General features: G+C 60.9%; 1 protein-coding gene across 1 annotated transcript; it reads left to right on the top strand.

Annotated features, from left to right (window-relative positions):
* Positions 1–15,349: 15,349 nt before the first annotated feature.
* Positions 15,350–17,489, top strand: LOC138101783 (serine/threonine-protein kinase pim-1-like). The gene is given in 6 exon segments (XM_068999568.1): positions 15,350–15,376; positions 15,379–15,546; positions 15,716–15,766; positions 15,970–16,336; positions 16,951–17,127; positions 17,383–17,489. Coding segments are annotated over 6 exon segments (897 nt in total).
* Positions 17,490–19,801: the final 2,312 nt, after the last annotated feature.

Here is a 19,801-nt window from a genome sequence, read left to right as displayed (position 1 = left end):
GGACCTGGTGCAACCAAGGAGCCTTTGTGATACTCCAGATGCGCATGGAAGCCAGGGTGCACTGAGACACAGCGGGGCCTTGTTGGAACCAAAGACACCTCTGCAAAAAGCAGGCGAGCTCATAGAAGCAAGGAGTCCATTGTTACAACATAAAACCTGTGGAACCAAGGGACCATTGTGACACTGCGGGGCCTCATGGAACCAATTGTCCATGATGACAATGCGGATCAAAGGAGACCATGGTGACACTGCGGAACCGCATGGAACCAAGGAGCCATTGTGACACAGTGGGGCCTCATGGAATCAAGGAGACCATTGTGACCCAGGTGTTGCATGTGAAGGCAAGGAGCCATTGTGCCACTTTGGGCTTCTTCCCTTGAGCTCTGCAGCTGGCTGTCCCAGCCCAGCGCACCATGTGCCACCTGCTCTCCTCAGGGCTCTGCCTGCACACAGGCCCAGGAGAAGTTTTCCTGTTTGCAAGGAAAGAATGGAAAAGCCTGAGCAGGTTTCCTAAACAACAAAGCCCGCTCAGGAGCCACATGCTCAGTACAGGCTGCCTGGAACGATGGCCCCTTTCTACAAGGGTCAGTGTGAGCAGGAATGATCTCTGGGAGCAGAATTCTCGGAGTCTTTCCCATGGGGTCAGTCCCTGCCCTGGCCAGCGGGGGGTCCCTCCCATGGGGTCAGTCCCTGCCCTGGCCAGCGGGGGGTCCCTCCCCAGCCGTGCGGTCACTCCCCGGCCCGGCCCTGAGGCGCGGGGCAGTCGCGGGGCAGCCGCGCTCCGGCCCCGTCAGCGGCAGCGCCGCTTCGTGCCGGGCAGGAGCGGCAGAAGGAGCCGGGCGGCGGCGGGGGCTGAACCCCGGCAGCAGCGAGGAGGAAGAAGAGGAAGAAGAGGAAGACGAGGAAGAAGAGGAAGAAGAGGAAGAAGAGGAAGAAGAGGAAGAAGAGGAAGAAGAGGAAGAAGAGGAAGGGGCCGGGGCCGCCTGCGGTGTCTGATCCCCGGCAGCAGCGGGGAGGCCTCGGGCAGCGGCGGCGGGCGGGGCCCTTTGGAGCCGCCCCGAGCCCCTGAAGGAGCCGCTCGGCGGGACGGGCGAGCTGGGAACGAGAGAAAACCGCGAGGAAAGAAGGAAATCCGATCAAAGAGCCGCACCGAGGGGCGTCTCCGCCGACCCGTGACACCGAAGGAGCCGCACCGAGAGACCAGCGAGGAGCCCGGCGCTGAAAGAGCCGCAGCGGAGGGCGTGGGATGGGAGGTGCGAATGGAATAAAAGAAGGAGAATGGAATAATAAATTCTAGAAGAAGTGCACGGGGAGTGGCGGCTGCGCAGCGACTGAAAGAGCTGCAGCGAGGGAGCGTCGGGGCAGCAGCGCGGGGTCTCGGCCGCTCCGTGTGACCGAAAGAGCGGCAGCGAGGGACGGGCGGGGCGCGGCTCGGATCGAGCCCTCCAGCTGCGCCAAGAGCGGCGACCCCGCGGGACCGCGCCGGGGCCGGGCGGCGGCGGCAGCCGGAGCCGGGGAAGCGGCTTGGAGCGGCGGAGACGAGCGGGGTGTTCCCGTCAGCTCCGCTCAGCCCTCGGGCACCGGGGGGTTCCGGGGCTTGTTCCCGTCAGCTCCGCTCAGCCCTCGGGCACCGGGGGGTTCCGGGGCTTGTTCCCGTCAGCTCCGCTCAGCCCTCGGGCACCGGGGGGTTCCGGGCCTTGTTCCCGTCAGCTCCGCTCAGCCCTCGGGCACCGGGGGGTTCCGGGGCTTGTTCCCGTCAGCTCCGCTCAGCCCTCGGGCACCGCGCTGGGGCCCCGCGCACTTTTCCAGCCCGGCCGCCCCCACGGGCCGGGCCCCGCGGCTCCCGCTGCCGCCGCCTCGGCCCCGCCGAGCCCAGAAACCCCGGAAAATCCCTGCCATGCAGTAAAGAACCTTTCCGTGCGCAGCCAGGGGCGCAGAGGGGGATCCTTATGAAGTCCCCTCCCCTCAGTCCCTCCTGGCACGGCCGGGCATTAGCGCAGCTCCCGGGGCTGTGTCCCGGCACCGGCTGCTGCCACAGGGCACGGGGCTGCCGCGCTCGGGCATCAAACGCGACAGATTTGGGGAGCAGGGACAGCCACAGAAAGCCTCGGGGAGCCCTCGGGAGCCTGGAGCTGCACGAGGGCCACAAAGGATGCCCTGGACACAGCGATGGCCCCAGCAGCGGCTCTGCCCCCCAGCACGGGGCTGTGTCCCAGACCCCCCGCTCCAGCCCGAGGTTTGGGGGCGGCAGCGCAGCTGCTGGACGGAGGACGGCTGGAGGAGCAGGAGCGGGAGGAAGAGGAGGGATAAAGGGGAAGGGCGGGAGGAAGAGGCGGGCCAGAGGGGGCAGGAAGAGGAGCCTCCATGTGCATCCATCGCTCTCTCTGTCTGCAGCTCTCGGCCTCGGGAACACCGCTCCCCCCATCCCGCAGGTGACCGGGGAGGGGCAGCTCGCCCCAAATATCTTGGGCGGTGCCTGGGGTTGTTTCGGGAGAGGGGATTTTGGAGCTTGGAGGATTCCAGCACCGAGCCCCAAATATCTTTGTTAGTTCCTGGGGAAGGGGGGTTTGGTGGGGCGGGGGGGGAGGCGGATGTTTGGATCTTGCAGGGCTCCGAATGTGAGTCGCAAATGCCCCTTGGGGGATATTGGGGAGCCCCCGGCACGCGGGGTTTTGGGGGTCCCGGTGGCGGCTGCCGGGAGAAATGGGATGGGGCGGGATGGGGCCCGGGAAGGGTGGGATGTGGATTGGGGTGTGGGATGAAGTGTGGCGGAGGGGGATGGGCGGGATGGGGCCTGGGATGAGGCAGGCGAAGGTTGGGGATGATGAGGCCGGGGGGACCCCAGTCCTGAGGGGCCTGCGGGGTATCCGCCAGCTCCGAGGGAGTTTTGGGGCACCCCTAATCCTGAGGGGGCGGTGCTGGCAGCGGGGGACACGTGGCTCCGGCACCTCTGGCCCCAGCTGAGCCCCCCCCGCCCCCAGCGCCCCCCGGAGCGGAATTTGGGGAGGGGGAGGTGGGGGCGGCCAGGCCGGGCCCCCCCGCGCTGTCCCGGCGGGGGCCGAGTGCGGGCGGGAGCCCCGCGGGGCCCGGCCCTGCCCGGGCACGGCTGATGCCGCCCGCCCGCGCTCCGCACTGGTCCGGACTGGTGCTCCCAGTGCCGTGCGGGGCGGGGCCGCTCTGGGGACCCCCCAGGGCACAGCGCGGCTGCTTTGGGGCTGTCGGCAGCGCCCGGCGCTGGGCATGGGGCGTGTGGGGGCAGCTGGGGCCGCACTGGTGGCACTGGTGGTGCTGGGAGCCCCCCCGGGCGCGGGGGGAGCGGTGAGAAGGGGGGCGGGTCTGGGACCCCAAATTGAGCGAAATGGGGAATGGAACCCCCAAAGTGAGCAGGAGGGGCCTGGAACCCCCAAAACCAAGGCCGGGGGAGGGGAGGTGGGGATTGGGGATGCGGAAGGTGCAGAAGGAGGTGGGGGGGAAGAGGGGGCTGGGACACCCAAAGAAAGCGGGATGGGGATGGGACACTCAAATTGAGCTGGAATGGGGCTGTGGATTGGGGGAACGCTGAGAAAGGGGAGGAGAGGGGAGGGAAAGGTGGGGTTGGGACAGCAGAAGAGCGGTTCCATGGGGGTGCAGCTCTATCCCCCAGCACCTGAGCCCTGGAGCGATTCCCTGGGGCTCTGGGGAAGGGAGGGATCCGCACTGGGGGGTCCCCAACCCCCCTGTCCATCCCTGGGGCTGATCGGGGGCTCCCCCCACACAGCAGCCGGTGCTGCGGCAGCCGTGGGGCAGAGGGGGTGGGAAAGGGGGGGCAGGGTGGGAGTGGAGGAGGAGCGGGAGGAAGAGGAGGGAGAGAGGAGGAGGAGGAGCTGGAGAACCACGAGGTTCCACCGCCCGCCCACTGTGTCCGCAGCACCCCCAGCCCCGGTAGCATCTTCCCCCCCATCCTGCAGGTGAGCGGGGAGGGGGAGCTCACCCCAAATCTATCGGGGGGTCACCAGGAGGGTTTTTTTGGCGGGGTGTTTGGAGCTTGCAGATTCTGGAATTGAGCCCCAGATGTTCTTGCATGTCCCTGGGAGGGATTTTTTGGGCCAGAGGGGATATGTGGATCTTGCAGGACTCCAAAGCTGAGCCATAATTGCCCCTTGGGGGTCTTGGGGGGTCCATGTGAGGATCACCCGGTCCTGGTGGGGTTGGACATTGGCTTTGGGGATCCCCAGGAGAGCTGGGGGCTGGAACACGGGACCCCTGGAGTGGGGAGAGCAGAGAGGGACGATACCAGAGCTGGGGGACCCCCAAGAGCCTGGAGGGGTGGGGGGGCCTGGAGATGAGGTGGGGTTGGGATCTCTCAGCCCTAAAAGGGGCGGTGAGGAGAGGGGGGAGCCCCAAGTGCCTGGAGTGGAGGGAGGCTGAAGAGGGGACCCTGGGACCTCTGGGAGCCAAAGCAGAATCAGGAAAAAAGGGACCTGTGGGACCCCCAAAACCCCCCAGCATCCCTAAGCAGGACCCCAGAGAGGAGGATCCCCAGGACCCACGGGACCCCCAGCAGCCCTGACAAGGGGGACCCCCAGAACCCCAAAGTGAGGAGACTGGAAAGGGGGAACTCCTGGAGGCTTTTTTTGGAGTCACTCTTGATTTTTTGTTGGTTTTATGGACACCAGGTACCTGGTGACTTCTAGAGGTGGACTTGGGCAGAAGGAAGCCCCAACCCAACACACTCATCCCTTGTTTCTCCCCAAACCAGGATTTCCCATTCCCAACCCATGGCCAGATGGAGGAGGACGCTGCGAGGAAAAGGAAGATGCCTCGGGACCCCCAGGCAGGTGAGGAGGAAGTCAGTGCCCCTTTCCCCCTCTCTCCTGCTCCATCTCCCAGCCCAGCATCGCCCCCGGCTGCAGGACAACCCCGCTGCCGACGCCGTCCTGCCGGGGAGGGACTGGGGGGATCTCCTTCCCCTTCCCTGTGGCACGGAGGCAAATCCCATCCTCTCCTTGTCCTTCCTCCCGCAGACAAGGAGCTGAGGACGGAGCCCAGGGAGGACAAATCCCCGCGGCAGAACCTGGTGGAAGAGGCCGTTTTGAGCGGCTCCACGGCGCAGGAATCCAATGGGGAGGAAAAGCCCCAGAGATCCCGCAGGAGGAGGGGCTGCAAACGCAGCCCAGGGTGCTCTGAGGAGGAAAGACCCACCCTGTGCCGGGAAGGCGGCCGGAGATCCAGCCAGAGGTCAGAGCTGGTGGTTCATGAGCAGCTTCACAATGGGGAGAAGTCCCACATGTGTGAGGAATGTGGGAAGAGCTTCAGGCGGAGCTCCCACCTGATCCGCCACCGGCGCATCCACAGTGGGGAGAGGCCCTATGAGTGTCCTGAGTGTGAGAAGAGGTTTCAGACCAGCTCCAGTCTCCTCCTGCACCAGCGGATTCACACAGAGGAGAGGCCCTTCCGCTGCCCCGAATGCAGGAAGGGCTTCTGGTACAACTGTGACCTCATCACCCACCGGCGCATCCACACCGGGGAGAGGCCCTACGAGTGTCCCCAGTGTGGGAAGAGCTTCTCCTGGAGCTCTAACTTGACCAGACACCAACGGAGGCACCGCTAAGGGAAGCCCTGCGAGTGCCCTGACTGTGGCAAGAGCTTTGTCCTCTGCTCCAACTCTATCCACATTTGGCGGAGCCCTGGTGACCCACATTCCCTGTGATCTGTGTTGGGAAGACCCCTGGCTGGTGCTCTCCACGTTCTCCTGGATCCCTGTAGGCACCTGGGTGAACGCAGGGGCAGGAACATCCATCGGGACTCAGATCGTCATTGGAAATTCATTGGGAAGAGCTGATTTTTTACCTTTACACCCTAAAAAATTTCATCTGCTCTGTCCAATTGCTTCTTCTGGTAACATCAAGCCACCCTGGATGATCTTGGAGGTCTTTTCCAACCTAAGTAATTTCCATGTTTATTCTGTCAAAACAATCAAAATTGGGGTAAAAATAAATTAAACAAAGTTATCTAAAGCACCACCATTTTCCCACAATTTGGGGATGAATTTGTGGTTCAGGGAAATATTTGGGAGTATAGTTGTGAAGCCACAAAGCCAGGGAGATTGGGGCCACAATCTCACAGTTGTGCTGGCAGAACGTGTCCACCTGAGCCCGTCTGTTCTCCAGGAATTCCGGTTGTCTGTCCCAGTCCCTGGCCTGGGTCTCCCACTTTGGGGTGTGACCTCCGAAGTGCCCAAATCGCTGCTGAAGTGCCCGAGCTGCTCTGGGCTGTGGATGTTCCTGGCCCCCAGCCTGTCCTGGTCGGTGCCATGGGGGCTGGGAGGGGGTCTAGGAGCTCCTTGGGTCCTTGGGAGGGGCTTTTCAGCCTCTTGGGGCCATTTGAGGTGTTGGGATGGGGTTTGGGGGGCTTTTGGGGCAGTCTCTGAGGGAGTTTTGTGGTCCTGGCATGGCTCTGTGGCTTGGAGGGAATTTGGGTGGGTGTTGGGGGGGATGGGAAGGGGATTTGGTGGCTCTTGGGGCCATTTCTATTGCAGGGAGTGGTTGGGGGGAGTCCTGGCTGGGAGCTGTGGGGTGGTTTGAGGGATCCGAGGGTGGCTGTGGGGCTGGGAGGGGGTTTTAGGGCAGATGTGACCTCGCCAGAGCCACAAAGCCGCCACTGGACCCACCCCCCAAAATGCTGCCAGGGGTCGGGGGTTCCATGTTGGGGTTCATCCTCCTGGCACTGCAGGAGAAGGTGAGGGGGGGTCCCCAGGGGCCGTGTGTGTCCCCCCAGAGCGTTTGTGACCCCCCCATCCCGATGTCACCCCCTTTTCCCTGCCCACAGGGCTCCTGCCCCAGCCCCTGCTGCCCCGGGAGGGAATTTGGGGAGGGGGCAGAGGGGGTGCGCAGCCCCCGCCGGGGGATGACCCCGGCCCAGCGCCCTTCGTTCAGCACCGAGCTGGGCTTGGGGCCCCAGGAGGAAGAGGCCGATGGGAAGCAGATCCTGCAGGGGGGACAGGGCTTGGGCTCAGGGCAAGGTCCTGCCCTGCACACCTGGCTCAGGTGTGAGCCTGCCCCGGGAAGGGAGCGGGACATTCCCATCCCCACGGATCAGGGCTGGCAGCAGCGCTGGGAGCACGGACATGGAAATCCTGGGAGCCACTGGGACCGCACTGGGGGGTGAATGATCCCCCCCAGCACCTTTCCAGGCCGCCCTGCGACCTGAGAAATGCTCGCTGGGCCTCGGCCTTGGCCAAGAGCCCCCGGGCTCAGCTGCTCTGAGCTCAGGCGCTGCCGGCTCCCGCAGCCCGCCCAGGGCCGCCCTGCCCGTGCCGGGGCTGTGCTGGAATTCTCTGCTGCTGCTGGGCCACTCGGGGGGTCTGGCCCCGCAGGAAAGGTGACCCTGAGCCAGGAGCTTTCCTTGGCCGCAGCAAAGCCTCGGCACGGAAAGACCTTCCCAGCGCTGTGCCCTGGGCCGGGAGGGATTGTGCCACCAGAGCTGTCCCTCCATTTCTTCTGCCAGGCAGCTTTAGCACAGGAAAAGTGGAGAAGCCAGAGCTGCCTCTCAGCTTTCCGCAGCCCTCCAGAGGAATCCTGTGTGGGAAGCAGCCTGGGAACAGGGTTTCTGTGCCAGGGCAGGGGAATTCAGAGCCCTTTCCTCCCCCGTGGGCCCAGGCTCTGGCCCTTGCCCTTTGCGATGGCCCTGCAGCTGCCAGAGGGGCCTTTTTGGCTCAGCTGAGAGCAGTCCTGCTGCAAGGCTGTCCTCGAGCTGCTTGGGCTGCACATGTGCCCAGGGAATGCTCATTGCTTGCAGTCTCAGGCGCTGTGGGTGTGCAGGTGTAACTACTGCAGGAGGGAACAGCTCTGCTGGGGGCAGTTCTTGCAAGGTGCTGGCCCTGGCTCGGGGCTGGGCCGGGGCCAGCGGCAGAAAATCAACTTGCAGCTCGGGCCCCGCAGCAGGGAGGAGCAGCAATTGCTGGGGGACAGAGACTCTTGCCAAGGGCCTGCGGGGCCGGGCCCCAGGGAACGGCTTCCCGCTGCCCGAGGGCAGGCTGAGATGGGATGTGGGGCAGCAATGGTTCCCTGGCAGGGCGCTCAGGGCCTGGCACAGGCTGGCCCCAGAAGCTGCGGCTGCCCCCGCATCCCTGCAAGTGTCCCAGGCCGGCTCGGCCATTGGGGCTTCCTGCCCAGGAGGGCTGGGCTGGGCTGGGGCTGCTGAGGGCGGGATGGGCTCTGGCTGAGCCAGCTGAAGGCTGCGCATGATGAGGCCGGGGGGACCCCGTTCCTCAGTGGGTTCTGGGGTATCCCACATTCCTGAAGGGATGTCAGAGTATGTCCCGTTCCTGAGGCAGTTTTGGGGTCCCCCCAGTGCTTCGGAGGGGTTCTGAGAGGGGGGCTCTGGTACTTGGAAGGGGGACCTATTGTCAGGGATGTGGGGAGCCCATTTTGGGAAGGATGCTGCTGTTTCTGGCAATGTTGAGAGGTTCTGAATGGGCTGTGGGGCCCTGGCTGTCATTTTGGGACTTGAGGTGAGCCCATGGGCACAGCAAGGGCTGAGGAGAGGTTCCAAACTCCCATTTGGGATGGAGGGATTGAGCAGGTGCCTCCAATAAACTCAATGCCAGCCCCAATGTGTCGATGGCAGCCCCAAATGGCTCGATCCGTCAGCCCCAAGGCCCGGCTGTGGGGAGTCAGGAAGCACAGAAGGGGAATTGGTGTCCAGGAGGGGTGGGATGGGATGGGATGGGATGGGATGGGATGGGATGGGATGGGATGGGATGGGATGGGATGGGATGGGATGGGATGGGATGGGATGGGATGGCATCGTTGGAGTGGGATGAAGTTTGGGAGGGATGGGATGGTTTGGGTACTTGGAGTGGGGCACTCCCAGGAGGGAAACCAGGAGCTACTTTTGGGGAGGCTCCTGCTGCTTTTTGACCATTTTGGGGCCTCTAAGTTGTTTCTGGGAGGTTGCAGTGAATTTGGGGAAGGTGCCGTAAACCCCAAACAACTTGGGTGGGCTGAGGCGAAGTCCCCACATTTTGGGAGGGTGAGAAGACGCCGGTTGGGAGGGGATCATGCTGCTTTGCACCCCTTCAATGGGGTGAGAAGGGCTTGTGAGAGAAGGAAGGAAGCTGTTCTGTGTCTCTGATGATGGTGCCAGCACCCTGAAGGAGCAGCCAAGACAGGTGCTGGAAGCACACAGGTCCCACCCTTTTCTGCTGTCACATGGACTCGGGACACACTTGCTGCCACAGGTCCAGCAGCCGTGATGCAGGAGCAATGGAGGGCCATGCACTGGTAGGGAATGGCCTCCAGCAAGAGCAAAGCAGGATCCTCTGGCAGCAAAGCCTGAGCTTGTGAACCGGGCCATCTCCTCTGCACACAGCAAAGTGCTTCCCTCCGCCCCCGAACGTCTGCCAGCACTCCCTGCTTTTCTTTAGTGCCAGCTGCATCTTCCTTTGTTCCAAGCAAGTCCAGGATTTCGTTTGGAAGCTCATGTACGTGTCTTTAAGGGGCCTGCATGCAGGAGAGGGATGGCACCTGCAGTGCAGGGCTTGTGTCCCATCAGAGTCTCTCTCTCACGATGGCACCAATGCCGCTGCCTTGGGACGCCTGACTGTGGAAGGCGAGTCTGCCCTCAAGCACGGCCACTGAAGTCAGTCAGGGGCACAGGCTGCAGCTGAAGCTGCCAAGCGTCGCTGTGAGGCTGGCAAGGCAAGAGGAAGCCATTGTGGCCAATTCTGCTGGAGCCTTTTGCCAAGCCACGTGCAGCTGCGCCCACAGTATGGCCCCGTTTGGCGTCCCGGCTGGTGCGGATGCCTTGTTGGGCTGGTGCCGGCACTGGGGCTCCTGCTGTTCCTGTGCACGCTCTGGTGCTGTTTCTGTGGCGTCCAGAGCTGTTTCGGCAGCAGCGACTCGGCAGCCCTGCTCGAGGAGACATCGCCGCCCTCCCCATGGTGGCAGCAGCTGTGCGGGCCCAGAGCTCTGTGTCAGGGGGGCCTCGGTCACAGCCCCGTGGCCTGGGCAGCCGCGGGGGCCCGGGCTGGCCGCCAGCCCTGCCTCTGCCCACCGCCCCTTCTTGGCAGCAGCCAGGGGCCGTGCCCCAGCAGGGCCCCCCCGCCCTCCTTGTCCCCAGCCAGCCCAGCCTCGGCACCTCAGGGTGCTCCCCACCCTCCTGCTGAGGCCCGGCCTTGAGGGCTTCTGCCGCAGGCCTGGGAGATGCTTCGGGGAAGCGCCAGAGCAGCCGGGCGGCAGGAACGAGGCGGCTGCCTGGAGGCTGCTTATGGCCTCTGACAGCCACTTCCTCGGGCCTTCCCACCACCCCAGCCCCTCAGGGGCCTCCTGTTGTTCTGCCAAGGGGCAGAGGCGATTTAAAGGACACAGACAGCACTGGAAAGAATGCTCTTATTTTACTGTGAAATTAAGGAACCTCAAATGTAAAACGATACATTCAGTAAAACTAGGGGCTTGGATTTAGCAACAAGCAAAAATAAGCAAGGTAATGCACCTAATTATTACTATCCAAGAGAAAGGAGAGTGATTTAGAAAGATGCATCACCAATTGCCTAAATACCTTACCATCATCCAGATCTGCAGTCGTTGGGGAGCCCCGTTTCGCAGCAAGGATCTGGAGAACCCTTCCCGTCAATTGGGAGAATCCTATGGGTGCATCTACCTGTATGTGAGGCCTCCAAATTTGCCCCTAACATGTCTCCAGCTTTTATAGGCCCAAATCAGGAAGTCCAAGTGACTTGATTGTGTTTTTAGTCCGGAAACACCTGGGTCTGATGGCACACTTTGCAACCAGCAGGGGCCACAGCTTGGCCAGTGCCCAGGCCTTGCCTGGGAGGGTTTCCCCTCAAACACCCTGCAAACAAACCTTTATTCATGTCAGCTGGGGAAAGTTTCTTAAATTATCCATTTCTTGCAGATAACTGTACACGGTTATGGGAAAGTTTCTAAAGCAGCCCATTTGGCGTTAAATGGCTAGCAGAAGCATCTTTGTCATCTGTTTTTAGCTAAATAATACTGAGGGTGTTAGTCACAGATTGGCCAGGGTTCATCTTGTAGGTCAGCTCCGGCTGAGGCCTGCTGCTCAGGCCTCAGCACATCAGTCGCTCCTCTGACTTACAGGATGAATCACGGCTGTCAGACGGCCTCTGCAGTTGTTGCACATAGGGTTGGTTGATCTTGAGGTGTAGCTGCGAGCTGCCTTCCCTGTACTCTGTGCTGGATGAGTGGTACAATACAAGGAATGAAACAAGGAATAAACAAGAAGGTAGCAGCTGCACAAAGGGAAAGGAGAAAGGGCCCCTTTGAGCCACAGACTCCCTGGCAGCCACAAGAATATATCTGGTTCCCAACATTCCCATGTCTGGGTTGGTACATGGGCTAATTTTCTCATCTCCCGAGTTGTCTGTTTTCCTACTTTTCCATTGTCATCAATTTGTAAGCGACAGTTGGATTCATTTTCTTTCCTGCAAACTCCTCCTTCTTCTGCCGGTAGTCTAAAACCCCGCGATGCTGGAAAATCGCATTCCGTGTTTGCGTGGATTGGTCGGCCATAAGGTCAGGGGCGGCAGCTCTCTGGTTAGTTATTATCTCCGAGACAGCTTGCAGTCTTCTTATCCAATTCAGATGATAGGCAGGTTCTCTGGCCCCTGGCACCAATTGGCGAGGGCTCCATGGAGCCGGTCCATAATGTTGTAGAACTCTCTCAGGTGGCCGTTCATCATGTCCCCATCTTTGGGAGCTTCCCTTACTTAGGGAGGTGTCAAGAGACCATGTTTCTCTGACCAAATCATGATATACTTTGACTCTGAGCACCGTCCCCTGACTTTGTGTCCAAGTCCCTGATGGGCCTATTGTTAAGGATGTGCAGTGCATCAGTGAGATGGGTTCTCCACCAGGACAGGTGTCCATCTCCCAGGTTTCTCCACTGCTCTTTCAATAGCCCATTCATTTGCTCAGATAATCCCACAGCTTGGGGATAATATGGTGTGTGAAAACCCCACTGAACGTTTTTCTGCTCAGCGTACTGCTGAATGAATTTGTTCTGGAAATGAGACCCATTATCTGTTTGACTCGGTAATGGCATTCCGTAATACAGAATTACTGTGTCTATAGTACAGATGGTGCTATGCTGAGTGGCCTTCTCACAAGGATGGGCAATCAGATACCCAGGATATGTGTCTATGGCAGATATATTTACACCCTCGGTCCTGGGGTAAAGGTCCAATGTAATCCATTTGCCAAGTTGGTCCGGGCAATTTTCCTCTCCCCAGCTGTCCTTTTACAATGTTTGGCACCGGGCATTTGTACATATGTTGGCACACGGGGCAGTGAGCAATTCTAGTTCTACTCATATCGAGTGACATGGCAATGCCACGCTCTTGAGCCCACCTGTAAGGGGCTTTTTGTCCAAGGTGCACACATTTTTGGTGTGCACATTTTGCCAGGCCTTCGTGATCCTCCTTTGGAGGGAACTCCGGTCTGGCTTGGGAAATCTTTGCCCGGTTGCCTGCAACAGAGTTATAAAGTAGCTCTAAAGTGTCTGTGTCACTATGGGCATCAACATGAATCACAGTCACATCAGTTCTTTGTACCATTTCCCAAAGGTCACTCCACAGTTCCTTTCCCCAGACCTCTTTGGAGTAGATTTTCCAGGCTCTGCCTACCCATGTTGGTAGCCACGGAGCGAACCCATTTAGCTACCGACCAAGAAGCAGTATAGGAAAGGCATTCTCCTAGATCTTCTTGTTTTAAAGCCATATCAATTGCATAGAATTCAGCATATTGACTGCTTTTCCCTTCTCTGGTCATTTCTAAAAACTTTTCTGAATGAGGATGGTCAGCTACTGCTTTCCAAAACCTTTTCCCTCCTATATATTCAGCTGACCCATCTGTAAACCAAGCATGTTCTTTTTCCTGTGGCATTAGTTGATCTGAAGGCTTTTCCCACTTCCCTGGAGATTCCCTCTCAGCTGTGAAGTTGGCACTCACCTCTTGGTCCCTCCCGGGGGCAGCTGCTATTGGCTCATGAAGAGTGGCTATCCGCCCCGTTCCCACCTTGGCCCTATCCCGAATATACCACTTCCACTTTACAGTACCACACTCCGGAGCGTGCCCAATCCAATGGGCTTTTGGGGACCTTCTGACCCACTGCACTGTAGGAATTTCCGGATGAAGAGCCACTTCATACCCTATGGTAAGTTGTTCTGTTTCCATCAGTGCCCAATAACATGCCAATAACTGTTTCTCAAAAGGTGTGTAGTTGTTTCCTGCTTCTGGCAACTTCCTCCCCCAAAACCCCGGGGGAATCTTTTTCTTTCCCTGTTTCTGCCAGAGGCTCCCATCAGCATGTGACCCATTTACAGGTACATTTAACTCAACTTCTCCCTTTTGCATAGGCCATAGATCTAAAGGCCTTTTTGGCTAATAGCCTCTTTGGCTAATTCAAAGGCAGCCTGCTGCTCACTCCCCCATTCCAATTCCCTATTTCCCCTGGTTACTTTATGCAGAGGGGTTGAGATTTGTCTCAGATGCAGAATATGTTGTCTCCAAAAGACGAATAATCCAATAAATCTTGGTGCCTCCTTTTTATTTTGTGGCACGGCAAACTCTAACATTTTCTGCTGGGCTTTGGGGAAGATTTCCTGATGCCCACATTGCCACTGAATTCCCAAAAATTTCACTTGAATTTTGGTAGGGTTAATTTCCCAGTCTTTCTGTTTCCTATGATCCACAACTAATTCAAGGACTTGTTGCACTTCCTCCTCATTGCTGCCCTGGCCCAAGATGTCATCTCTATAATGAATGAGTTGCGTATGAGGAGTCAGTTTGATTTCATCCAAGTGCTCACCGCTGTTCGATGACAAATTGTTGGGCCGTGCACACATGCCTGGGGCAATGTGCTGAGTGCGTAGTGTCGTCCCTGCCACGTAAAGGCAAAGTGACGCCCCTGGCTTGCAGTCCCTAACAATTGCTGGTTCCACCTCCTGGTTTCTTAGGTTACAACAGCCACAATGAAAACCTCACCGATGGCACAACTGCCCAGCCCATAGGGAAAAGAAAGAACAACTTGTAAAGTTCTCCCAGCATTTGTCCTGCTTTGCTGCAGCAGTCGTGCTGCACTCACAGTGTGGGAAGCCAAGAGAAGCTGCAGTTGATGGCACATCTTGTGACAGGAGCTGCACCTCGTTCGCCAGGAAAGGTTCTTGAAAAGAGCAGACAGGACTGTGGAGAAGATTCCCAGAAACCTGAAACAGCTTTCCAGAAGTGAAATGAAAATGGAAAGAAACAATCCGAGGTGTTTCCCTCTCTATTTCTGTGCTCCCCTTTTCCATGTTGCACTGCTTCTCCATGCCATGAATTCCAAATGGATCTCACCTCTAAGATCTGTGCCTTAGAGAGTTTTAGACACTCTGAAATACCGTGAGCTGCACACAGTTTGCCTTCCCCTGTTTTTATTGGAAAGCAATGCTGGAGACAAAAGTGCAGAGCTTGGGTGGGGCACGAATTCTACAGGCAGGGAATGTGGCCCGGCAGTGTCTGACCCTCAGCAGGGCCAAGGCACAGCAGCAGCCGAGGGGATTCCTCTGCCACCGTGCAGGAGCCAGGACTCTGGATCCGGGCTGGACACGGCAAAGTTGCCGTGTTTGCACAGACTCAGGGGCTGCCCCCGGGGAGAGCGGGGCTCGGCCGTGGGGAGCGTGGGGCGAGGGGGGAACGGACACGCGGACACGCGGACACGCGGACACGCGGACAAACGGCCCCGGCGCTTCAGTTGCAGCGGCAGCAGCGGCAGCAGCGGCAGCAGCGGCAGCAGCAGCGGCAGCACAAGCGACTCTACAGACTCTCTCCTCTTCGTGCTCTTGCTCCTCCTCTCCCTCTCCCTGTGTTCCGCACCTTCTCCCCGCCTCCCCTTCTCGGTCTCCCCCTCGTCTCTCGGTGTCCCTTTCCCGGTGTCCCCCTCCTCTCCCGGTCTCTCCCCCTCCCCCTGCCGGGCCGGGCCATGCCCCAGGCCCGCCCCCGGCCCCGGGCGGGGCCGCCCCCTCCCCGGCCCCGGGCGTCCCGCCGCGGTCTCGCCTCCGCCCGGCTCTCGCCGTCCTGGCTGTGGCGCTGCCGGGCGGGCATCGGTGCCCGGGGCTGGGGCGGCATCGCCACCCTTTGGCTCCGCCTGTGCCGAGCCCGGCCCCGGCCCCGACGCGGGCTCCGGCTCCGGCCCCGGCTCCGGCCTCGGCTCCGGGCCCGGCTCCTCCCGGGGCCCGCGGAGGACACCCGGGGCGCGGCCGCTCCCGCCGCCTCCGCTGCGGCTTCCCCGGCCCGAGCTCCGCCGCTCGGCAGCGCGGCCGCCGGCCCCGAGCCGCCGGTGTCCCGTTCGGATGGGGATGCCCGGGCCGGGGCGGTCGGGGGGCGGTCGGGGGCCGTGTCTGGCCCCGGGCCGAGCGCTGACGGCCGCGTGTCGCCCGCAGGGAAGGCGCAGGAGGCCCTGCAGGAGCGGTACCGGCTGGGTTCGCTGCTGGGCAGCGGCGGCTTCGGCAGCGTCTTCTCGGGCACGCGGCTCGCGGACGGCGCCCCGGTGAGTGGCGGGGCCGGCGGGGAGGAGGAGAAGGAGAAGGAGAAGGAGAAGGAGAAGGAGAAAAGGAGAAGGAGAAGGAGGGTGCAGGAGGAGGGCGGAGGAGGAGGAGGAGGCCGGGGCGCGGCGGGGCGGGCGGCGAGCTCAGCCCGCTGCTGCCCCTTGCTCGCAGGTGGCCATCAAATGCGTGCCGCGGGACCGCGTCCGGCACTGGGGCGAGCTGGTGAGTGAGCGGGGCCAGCGGCAGAGGCGGGGCGTGCCGGGCGGCGAGGAGCCGGGGCCCGGCGGGGTGGGAGCCGCCGGGAGCCCCGGAGGGAGAGCGGGCGGGGGGTGAGCGGGGGGCGCAGAGCGTCCCGGGCTGGGTGAGGGGTCCCAGAGCCCTGGCACGGCCTCAGCCCCACCGACGGCACCGTGCTCCTCCCGCAGCCCGACGGCGCCCGTGCGCCCCTGGAGATCGTGCTGCTGCACAAGGTGTCCACTGGGTTCCGTGGTGTCATCCAGCTCCTGGAGTGGGTTGAGCTGCCCAGCAGCTTCTTGCTGGTGCTGGAGCGTCCGGAGCGGTGCCAGGACCTGTCGGGTTTGCTGGCGCAGCGGAGGTTCCTGCCCGAGGAGGAGGCGCGGGGGCTGTTCGGCCAGGTGCTGGAGGCCGTGCGGCACTGCACCAGCTGCGGGGTCCTGCACCGGGACATCAAGCCCGAGAACATCCTGCTCGACCTGGCCACCGGGCAGCTGAAACTGATCGACTTTGGCTGCGGCGCCTTCCTCCAGGACACAGCCTACACTCAGTTTGCAGGTGAGCCCTCCCAGGGGATGCTCCTGGGCATCTCATGGCCCAGCCTGGGTGTGGCACCGGGGCTTCCCCTCATTGTTGCCAGGATGGGATTAATTCTTGAGCCAAGTTGCTTTTGGGTGGGGCTGGGAGGGGGCAGTTCCCGGCGCTGCCGGCAGCCTTCAGCACCCACTCTGCCCTGGGCTGGGGCTGGAGCGGGGGCAGCCAGCCCAACAAAATCCCCCGTGGGGGTAGCAGAGAGGGGGGTCAGACCCCGTGCACCGGCCGGTTTGGTGTGCAGGTGAGGAAGGGCCTGGACTGCTCCGCTGCCCTGGTTTGCCTTGGCTTATTGATGTATTTTGGGGCACTGCAGGCAGGGAGGAGAGTGGGTTTTCCCCACCACTGGGTGGGTTTTTCATTTGCATGTCATGGTTGGGCCTCCCCAGGGCTTCCGCTGCCCTTTCCCAACACCAGTGGCCTCTTTTCCAACACCAGTTTGTACACAAGTCACAGGTGCAGGCGAGAGGGCAGCGGGTCACCCCGTGTACCACTGGTGCAGCCCCTGCGTGCCCAGGGATGCTGGGGCGAGGCTCTGGGAGCAGCAGCATCCCCCGATGGACTCGGTCTGTGTTCCACAGGAACCCTGTTGTACAGCCCACCCGAGTGGATCCACCACCAACGCTACCACGGCGAGGCAGCGACGATCTGGTCCCTGGGCATCCTGCTGTACCAGCTGGTGGTGGGGAAGCACCCGTTCAAGAGGGGCCAGGAGATCATCTGGGGGCGGATCCTGTTCCCACGACGGCTCTCTCCAGGTGGATCCTCATCTCTGCGGCACGGGGGGAATAGCAGTGCTGGGAGCCAGCAGCGGGCTCAGGAGCATCCCGCTCTGGCAGCTCTGAGCAGGTGGCACATGTCCTGCTGTCCTGCTGCCCTCCAAAGCACAGAATGCATGGGCAAGTTTAGGCCCAGCTCTGGGCACAGCCAGCATGGCCTGGGCACGGGAACGGGGGGCAAAGCGGGCGGGATCCTTCTACAGCTGACTGGTGGTTTCTGCTTTCTGTGCCCAGAGTGCCAGGATATTCTTAAGAGGTGCTTGTCCATGCAGCCCTTGGACAGGCCGTCCTTGGAAGAGCTCTTCAGTGCCCCTTGGCTGCAGGGTGTTCATGTGCCCTAGAGGATGGCAGAGACCCACAGGCACAGTGTGATCCAGGGGCCTGGCAGGTAACAGCCCCACACATCTCTTGGCAATCAGTGGCAAAGCAAAGCAGACGATTTTGTCCTGCCTGTAGCCCTGGGCAGGGAGCATCAGGGCTGCAGCTGAGCTGGAGGCCTGCTCTGGCAAGCACTGGTGGCCACCATCCCCCCTGGTTTTGCTTGTGTGGTTCACTGATGGCTGGGGCCCTGGGCAGAACCCTGAGAGCCTGGTGTGGCCCTAGGGAAAGAGAAGGAGCCCCTGGAGAAGCTGTAGCAGGTGGGGCTGCTGCTGCTGGAGACACCAAGGACGAGCTCAAGGCCGACAACCTCTTCCTGGAGCTGGCCAGTGGCAGCTGAAGATGATGGCCTTTGATTCTGGCACCTTCTCCAAAGACACGCTCCGCGGCCAGTGTGCAGGTGAGTCCAGAGCCAGGGGGATGCTGCCAGAGCTGGGCATGGCACGGCCTGGCCGGGCACCAAAGGTTCCCCCTTTGCTGGGGCGGCTGCAGGGAATTCTTCAGTGGCTGCCAAGCTGCTTTTGGGCTCTGGGCAGCTGCTGAGGAGGTGGCTGTGCCATGGCTGGCTGCAGGCTGGGCACATGTCCTGCCCTCCTGCTCTGCTCCCAAAGGCAGCAATGCTGGGCAGCTTTGGGCCCAGCTCTGAGCACGGCCAGCACGGCCTGGGCACTGCGGGCGGCTGGGACAAGGGGACAGGAGGCTTCAGCTGACGGGCGGGTTCTGCTTTCTCTCCTTGCAGCCGGGCTCTGCCGATGCTGAGGCTGCTCTGGGCTCTGCCAGGGCTCTGCTGGGGCTCAGCCCCGGGCACGGCTGGGCCCGCTCTCCCCTCACAGGGCTCTGACAGCTTTGCATCAGACGAGCCCCTTGCGAGCACAGCGACGGAGCTTTCTGCTTTTGCAGGTGAGTGAGGCTCTGGTGCAGGCCAAGAGATTGCAGTCAGGGACACACATCCCACTGGCAAGAACCCAAACTCCACAGTCCCAGCTGAACGCCTGGGTCTGCACAGGGTGTTCTGTCTGTCCCACTCTTCCTTCCTTTTGGGCTGGAATTGTGCCATTGCACTTTCTTCCTCCTCTGGAAGTGCCACGAGTGGGCCCAACCTGGCGAGTGGGCCGTGTTCCTGAGGCAGTGCAGCCTGGAGCTGATGGATGAAGAATTGCCCTTCTCCAGTGCCAAACCAGAGCAAAAAGCCCTAAGTGGGACTTGGTGTCTTTAAGAACCCCTGACAATTTCCAAGGGAATGTGCAGCTCACTGGCAGGGTGAGAAGGAAGGGCATCTTGTCAGTGAGTTGGGGTGGGACAGAGTTTAGATTGCCAGTCCTGCTCGGAGCAGGCAGGGCACAATCAATTTCCTATCGCTTCAACCACAATTTAAAATAACAATGTTGGAAACAAAGCCCAAAATCTTGAAAAAAGGACTGCTGAGGTCAGTAAGATGGATCAATGCCATCAGCATATTTACAAATACCTGAGTTGTCTTTTGAAAAGATCAGTTACCTCTTAATCCAGAGTTACAAAAGATTTTTCACTCCACATTTGGGTTTTGGTTTTATGTTTCATAATATTTTCTGGGTTTTTTCTTTTGTTTTTTCTATTAATTAAACAGAAACCATGTCCTAAATGATGGAGCAGCACTGCTGAACACGGGGACACGCAGAGGGACCAGAAGCAGCTGCCTTTGTCCCCCTGCAGCTCCAAGGCCCAATCTCAGAGCAGACAGGGCTGGCAGAGACTGGCAGGCTCCCTGTTTGCTGTGCTGCCCCACTTGTGAGCGGCCCAGCTTTGCGTGAGGCACAGGGAGAACAAGGGGCAGCTCCCTGCCAGCCCCGCAGCCCAGGCACCCCTCGGGCCCCGGGGCTTGGGGCACTGTCAGCACCCGCTGCTCCAGCGCCCGCTCCTGCTGGCACTGACAGCAACACCCAAACTGTGGCTGATCCCGAGGGAGCAGCAGCAGGGCCTGGATCTGATCCCTGACTCTGGGGCAGGGCTGGACAAATGACCCCCACAGCAGCAGCAGCAGCAGCAGCAGCAAATGGAGCTGACTTTCAGCACAGCCCCTGCCGCTGTTCCCTCCCGTTGGCAGCGGTGCCACAGCAGCCTGGGGCACCTGGGAGCCCTCAGTGCCAGCAGGGACTGGAGATGGCAGCCCTGGGCTCCTGCAGGGTGTGCAAGGAGCAGAGGTGGGCACTCCCTGTCCATGTGGAGCTTGCAGGTGGCAAAGGCTGCTGTGAGCAGGCAGCTCCAAGGGCAGAGAAAGGAGGGTCTCGAGCACTGG

Source organism: Aphelocoma coerulescens, unplaced genomic scaffold (genome assembly GCF_041296385.1).
Source record: "Aphelocoma coerulescens isolate FSJ_1873_10779 unplaced genomic scaffold, UR_Acoe_1.0 HiC_scaffold_46, whole genome shotgun sequence".
NCBI lineage: Eukaryota > Metazoa > Chordata > Aves > Passeriformes > Corvidae > Aphelocoma > Aphelocoma coerulescens.
Note: the sequence above shows the minus strand (reverse complement) of the source record. Positions and strands in the feature narration are given on the sequence as shown.